This window comes from Triticum urartu, unplaced genomic scaffold (genome assembly GCF_003073215.2).
Source record: "Triticum urartu cultivar G1812 unplaced genomic scaffold, Tu2.1 TuUngrouped_contig_6182, whole genome shotgun sequence".
NCBI lineage: Eukaryota > Viridiplantae > Streptophyta > Magnoliopsida > Poales > Poaceae > Triticum > Triticum urartu.
Window position 1 is genome coordinate 1 of NW_024116920.1, and position 6,822 is coordinate 6,822.

The following is a 6,822-nucleotide window of genomic DNA, read 5'->3' on the forward strand; positions in this document are numbered from 1 at the left end:
AAGCATCACTGCCCACAGACGGTTATCTTACATGTGGGCCTGAACTGTCATAATCGTGATCAACTGATAAAGACTCGACGATTTGGGTTTTTTGAAACAGCCGACCACCCATTTGGTAGTTATCTGAGAAAAATTAAAAACCGGTAGTTTTTTAGAACCCTAACCTGTAAAGTAGTAGTTTTATGCTATTTACTCATGTTTTGTAGAAGATAATATAACACTAACAAAAAGAAAATGACTTTGTGTGGATACCGAAATCCGCCAACCATGAAAGAGTATAGGGCTCTGGCTCCCATACATATCAAGGCACGCGCTATATTTCTTCAGTAGACATTTACATTGGAGATCATGAATCATATACTCTGGCTCCCATACATATCAAGGCACGCGCTATATTTCTTCAGTAGACATTTACATTGGAGATCATGAATCATATAATCATCATTTGTATCCTATAGTCACATATACAAGGGGTATTAAGACCCTAATGATTTCTTATGTTTATGCTTTATAATGACTTTCCTAGTATGCAATGTATACCCATGGAAGTACTTCTTCTAATCTATTATAGCTATTGGACCATTTTACCCTGTTCGTACAAAGTCCTCCAAATGTCAACGCCTGCCCTAACCGCGGGGTTCAAATTAGTGCTTCGCATGTTCTGATTTGAAGTTCTGCGTTGGTGAAATAGACTAAACCTGCTTTAGTTTATTTTTTGTGTTTTGGTCAAGTGAAATTTTGAACTAGGTATTAGTGCTTTGTGTTTGACCGTTGCGTACTCTAAAACGATTGTGAAATGTGGTTGCCAATGTTGAAGTGTGAAATTTGTCCTTTCATATGGAGACTGCAAATCGATGGCCTTAACAATGAGCAGAAATTTTTTGAAGTCCAACTCTACCAAATGTCAGGCTATGAAACATCATCCAGCCGCACAAGAAAACTATTACCATGCTGAAAAAATATCTCCATTCGCTAACACAAGCACCATGCATGTACATATTTTGCTTTTCGGTTTCCTTTGATATTGCCACGTTTTTTAAATTACAAATATGGGTGTTTGCCTTACTCTTTAAAATATTGCAAATAACATACTCTTTAAGTTTTTTCGTTTATAAATTTTAGTGTGAATCATCATCAAGCATATCGCCAACGGCATCACCCTGATCTAGGCATGAAGCTGCAATAGTATGGACGGACCAGGCAGATGACCCTGTCCGCAAGGGTTCGAAGAAAGAGGTTGTTGAAGAAGAGAAAGAGGCTATTGAAGAAGACGATGTCACCAATGATAGTCATATAACAATGAGAGGCAATTTTCTATGCATGGTGGCAGCTACGCACCCTTTAGCGTAAGTGCCTTTTTAATATATGATGCGTCGGGTTTTTTCTGGCATTGGCACAAGTGCCTCTTATGTTGTATAGAAATGGTTTTTTCTCACTTATCTTCATCTTTTTGCTTGTCTTTTTGGCACAAATGCCTTTCGTTCTATAGAGAAGAGCCTTTTCTCATTTCTCTCTGTTAGTTTGCTTGCCTTCTTGGCACACGTGCCTTTTCGCTTGCATGTCTGGTCCTACGTCATGAAAATAACTTTATTTTTGTTAGAGAGTTATTTTCCAAAATAATTTATACCAAAATAATTATAGATAAAAATTGGGGCCGTGCGCATATGCCGCCATGTGTAGAGAGTTATTTTTTATATAACAATACTGACAGATGACACAAATAGCCAGCTTGATCATTCGAGACAACACTTCCATCACAGCCGCAAGGAGACACCGAACCCTGTTACACAACAGATAAAGGACTGGCAAGACAATGTGTTTGCAAGGAAGTGAAATGTGGATAAACCTAAATTTGTGGTATAATGGAAACATACATGCAACGAAAACTGCTGCAGATGAAGATCAGTGAATAGTGACAGACATATTCAACCAGGAGGGTGATACATACAATAGCACAAGAGATCAAGTACAAATATTACAATAGCACAAGAGATCGAGTACAAATATTTGCAGCCCCATTGCAACACACGTGTAATTATCCGGTAGATAGAGAATTAGGCAATCAAAATTAATGTCCAATGCTTGACTAAATCCTGAGCTAGTCGAGCAAATAGAGTGCACGTGTACCGACCCATCAAGCCCCCTTTACAAACAGCTTAATAGGCACTCTCTCCAAAATACTCGTCGTTGGCAAGAACGGGGGCGACATCTTTGAGACCCTAGCTATTGAGGGGATGTTCGATCGTAAGAAAATATAGGTACCACAAGGCCTGTTTTACTATAGGGATCCGCCTTAAAGCACGTTCCACTACAAACAAAGTTGGCCCCTATTTCAGTTGGAAACCAGAAAACCTTACTTTTTCATCAGTCGAAAAAGTTGCAAGCAAGGCAATGCTACTTTTTGGTAAGTACTAGCAAACAAGTCAATATCACTTTTGCAGTGCAAACAAGGCAATGTTGCTTTTTCCCATGTTTTTGAGAAGCATGAAAATGCATACGTAACCATTGAACCTTTTGATAGCGCTGAGTTGTTACTGAAAACTCTCGGTTGTCTCTGAAACTTGGCTCACTGATTTTCTTTTCGAAAAAGAAAACGAAAAAGGATAGGAAACAGAACAATGGATTCATGACAAGGGCGCCGCGGATTGTGCCTACATATACATACACTAGAAACTAGAAACCGCGAATAACCTGTTGTACAAAATAACCACTGGAATGACCTATTCAAGTTTTCACTTGAAAATGGGCTAGTGTTTTAGTGGAAAGTTGGCCCATGTGAACTAAGTTATGAGGAAGTTGAACCAGCTTGAGCAGAGAATCGCTCATGAAACCATCAGGCGACTGAAAACCTTGATTTTCCAGTATTTTGGAACGGAGAGAGTATAGGAAATATAAACTACCAAAAATATATGTCCAAACTTGAATCATGGGTTGGAGCTAGCACACATGGATGCAGAAGCTAGGTGGATGAAGATAAAAAAAAAACTAGGTAGGTGGATGAAGCTAGGTAGAGTACTTGGTGTAGTACATTCCCAACATTATTCCATCAACTAAAATACCCAGGTTTACCTCCTTACTCTTCCTGTATAGGTAGGTACTAAGGATCCATCGTCATCCCTTCTCTAATACAACATCGCAGTACAATGACCAATAATATGATCAATCGATATGCAGGGTTTCGTTCCTAAAACAGCAGCAGCAGCAGTCTCCAACAACACCGCAATCTACAGTAGGCACGGTACACGATGCTCGCTGTGTGGTCACTCAAAGGGACGATCTGATCTCCACTCATCTGATCCAGCGTCGAGGAGTGGTCTCTCCGGCGGGCGACAACAGAGCTACTCGCGGATCGAGTTGATGTCGATGCTGGAGGACCGCGAGTCCATCTGCCGCATCAGGCCGGGCTGCCACCCGCCCATTGGGCGGGGCGGCGGCATGTTCATGTTATGCTCGGGGTCCATGTCGTCCTCGGGATGCGCCATCGCAAGGGGCTCTTCGCCACCGGCACCGCCACCGTTGCGCTCCTCCATTTCTTGCTCCGCTTTGGTCTGGCTTTGCTTTGACCCGCTGCCGTACATGGGAGACGATCTCGGGTCCATCTGGTTCATCAGGCCGGGCGGCCATCCACTCATCGGGTGGGGCGGCATGTTGTGGGGGTGCTCCGGCAGCGCCAACGTGGGGGTGTCTTCGCCACCGCCGCCACCGTCCTGCTCTTCGTTCTCCACGTCCTGGTCCGCTTTGCCTTTGTTCTTCTTTGACCCGCCACCGTACATGAAGCTTCCCACTATCACCTGGTGTAAAACGCGAGCGATGGGTAAGAACCAAAGGAATAGCTTAACCACGATAAATCAGAATGTAAAACAATACTCATACCAGGCTCCCTGCATGCTGAGAAAGCAACTGGTACAGGGGAAAAGAAAACACCCAAAATTCTGAGATTTAATACCTGAACAGTTCCAGCTGCTGTCAGGACTCCACTAACACTCCCACCGATAACCCTGTGGTCAGGGCCACACAAAGCTATGCAAAGGCCTCCACTTCGAGTGCGGGTACCACCTTCTTCTACCACCAAATATGATCCAGAGAGACACAGGATTTCAAATCGACCCTGCCAAAGCAAATGATAATACATAAGGGCATGAACTGCATATGGACAAAATAGTTCTTCTCAGCCTCAAGGGGCATAAAACAGTACAAGTGAAATGTTCGATGAAAAAAAATACTAGCAGAAGTTCTTGGTACAGAAAACTAATTTGGAACAAAAGTATAAGCACATTCATATTTTAGATATCAAACAATCCAATTGATCAATAAATCAGTGGGTTAATCAGGATATTTTTACCACAAGATGACAGGTTACTGAAGCTGCCAGCAGTAAAGCATTTTGATAGATTGAGAGAGCTCAGCACATTTAGATATCAAACAATCCAATTGATCAATAAACCAGTGGGTTAATCAGGATATTTTTACCACTAGATGACAGGTTACTGAAGCTGCCAGCAGTAAAGCATTTTGATAGATTGAGAGAGCTCAGCACATTTAGATATCAAACAAGTCAATTGATCAATAAATCAGTGGGTTAATCAGGATATTTTTACCACTAGATGACAGGTTACTGAAGCTGCCAGTAGTAAAGCATTTTGATAGATTGAGAGAGCTCAGCACATTCAACATGGGCCAAGGTGCAGGAAAGAGGTATATATTTTACCCTTTTCACTGAAGAAGCACTATATTTGATACTCCCTCTGTCCCAAAATAATTGTCTCAACTTTGTACTAACTTTAGTACAAAGTTGCACTAAGCTTGAGACACTTATTTTGGGATGGAGGGAGTATATCTTTTGCTGTAATAAAGAGTGCATGCGAATAACAAAAGGATGCATGTCATACATAGCTAGTCTTTTTACTATAATGAAACGAACTATTAAACACCTACAGCAAGATACCTCATATGTCACCGCACCGGAGTCTGAATCCTGATGAAGGGTTGCCGTGGAGACAGCCCCTGTTGCTGAGATGATGCAAATAGCTCTTGGGCCTTGTTGTGAGAAGGACATTATTCTGGCGGCAACATCCTGCACAGATACACAACTTATAAGAATCGCAAACTGCCAGGCATATATAACAATTTTAAGAACTATGTAGTATTTCCAGAAACAAACAAAATATTCAGATGCAATTATCTAGATAATTCAGCTTGCGCACCACACTGATGGTACTGTAGTTGATAGTTTCCAGTTAAATTATTTCAAGTTTTAACTTTGATTCCACAGCATTTAATTGTCTGTCAAAAAGGCTGGGATTAATGCACACATCCATTGAATGCCGCCTATGGAGTTAATAATATGAGACAGGATATAAAGACTTTGTTTAAGATTAACAAGCAAGAGCCTGCACTAGTCTATTGGTTAATGAAGCCTTTGCCTTTTCTGTTACGCCATCTGTTATGTTATAACATGGCAAATCAAGAAACAATTTGAAGGCAATTCGGTGCATTAGATAGAATATTCCATCACTCACGGAACCAAGAGTCCAGCAGTGTTATGGAATAATAACGCAAAAAATTAAAGATAGTGCGTCAGCAACATCTGTAGAAAGAAGTACAACTATCATTTATTGATCATTCTCATCTTACCTCTCCAGCTGAAATAATAATCACATGAGGAGTAAAGCCTGTTCCAACAGAGCCAAGAAACCATTTTCCTGAGAAAAAAACTCATCAGATAACACCAATAGCAAATGCATCAAATCAGAAAGAGAAGAAAAAGGTAGTAATGCAAAAGGTCTACTTTTCTTCTTCTTTTAGAGGAAAAAACAGATGAAAAAGTGCTTGCTTAACAGAATCAAGTCAACATACACCTTGCACAATTCGTCAATTCAAGAGATGCAGAGTATATTATTATTTTGAGTTTGACCATATTAAAACTTAAAATAAAGTGATGGGGTAAAAATATGGCATTTAAAGAAGATTCACAAGTAGGTCCTGAAGACATGTATGTAGCAGCAGAACACATCAAAAGAATGCGGGGAACTATATTTGGCATGATAAAAGTCATATCTCCCAACTGATGATGGCAGTTACTGCGGAGTGGGGAGTAATATAGGAAAAACTTAAAAGTAGACGCACAATACAAACATGGTTTCCAGATTTTATCTGCATACTACTAGATATAAGTCAAATAGTTTCCATATCTATGATGCAAATTTATCATGAAAAATGCTATCACTTATAGAAATATGGCATCACATAATTGAGTAGATCCAACCGACTACCAGAAACAAGCCAGAAATCTACGAAGCATGTTTATAACGGTTCTGTAAAATGATTGCCCCTACAGCATTAATGGAAATACTATGTCACCTGAGAAATTAATTGCCAAAGCGCACAACATGATCACAAATTCTACAGGGCTGCAAGTGCTCACCAAGAGAAGCCAGCTGCTGCATCTTCCCGGACCCAGGTGGCCGCCCTCTGCCCCGTTTCTCCGTCAGTGCGCCTGAACCAGAACCCCCTGACCCTGTCCCCGACCCAAATCCTGAGCCAGGTGTTGTAACCATCATGCCCATTCCTGGGCTCGACGAATGAGGCGTCGACGGAGATGGCGAGAGCCCCAGCGTCACCGACCCATCAGGCTTATACTTCCTTGGCCTCCCGCGCTTTTTCTTCACTTGCTCATCCTGGCCAGCCTCTCCCCCCTGATCCCCTTTAGCATCACCGCTCACGGCCACAACACCCATGCCAATGTCCATGCCCCCGTTGGCACCGCCACCAGCGTTGTGCTGCACCATATGCTGTGAGCCACCACCGCCACCGCTGTGCTCA

The 6,822-nt window shown here is 41.8% G+C and overlaps 1 protein-coding gene across 1 annotated transcript; it reads right to left on the minus strand.

The window, feature by feature from the left end:
• Positions 1-3,068: 3,068 nt before the first annotated feature.
• LOC125530256 (AT-hook motif nuclear-localized protein 9-like) lies at positions 3,069-6,818 on the minus strand (the record flags this gene model as incomplete). Its single annotated transcript, XM_048694650.1, is given in 5 exon segments — positions 3,069-3,791; positions 3,947-4,108; positions 4,946-5,074; positions 5,635-5,702; positions 6,425-6,818. Coding segments are annotated over 5 exon segments (1,206 nt in total), but the record flags the coding sequence as incomplete, so codon positions are not given.
• Positions 6,819-6,822: the final 4 nt, after the last annotated feature.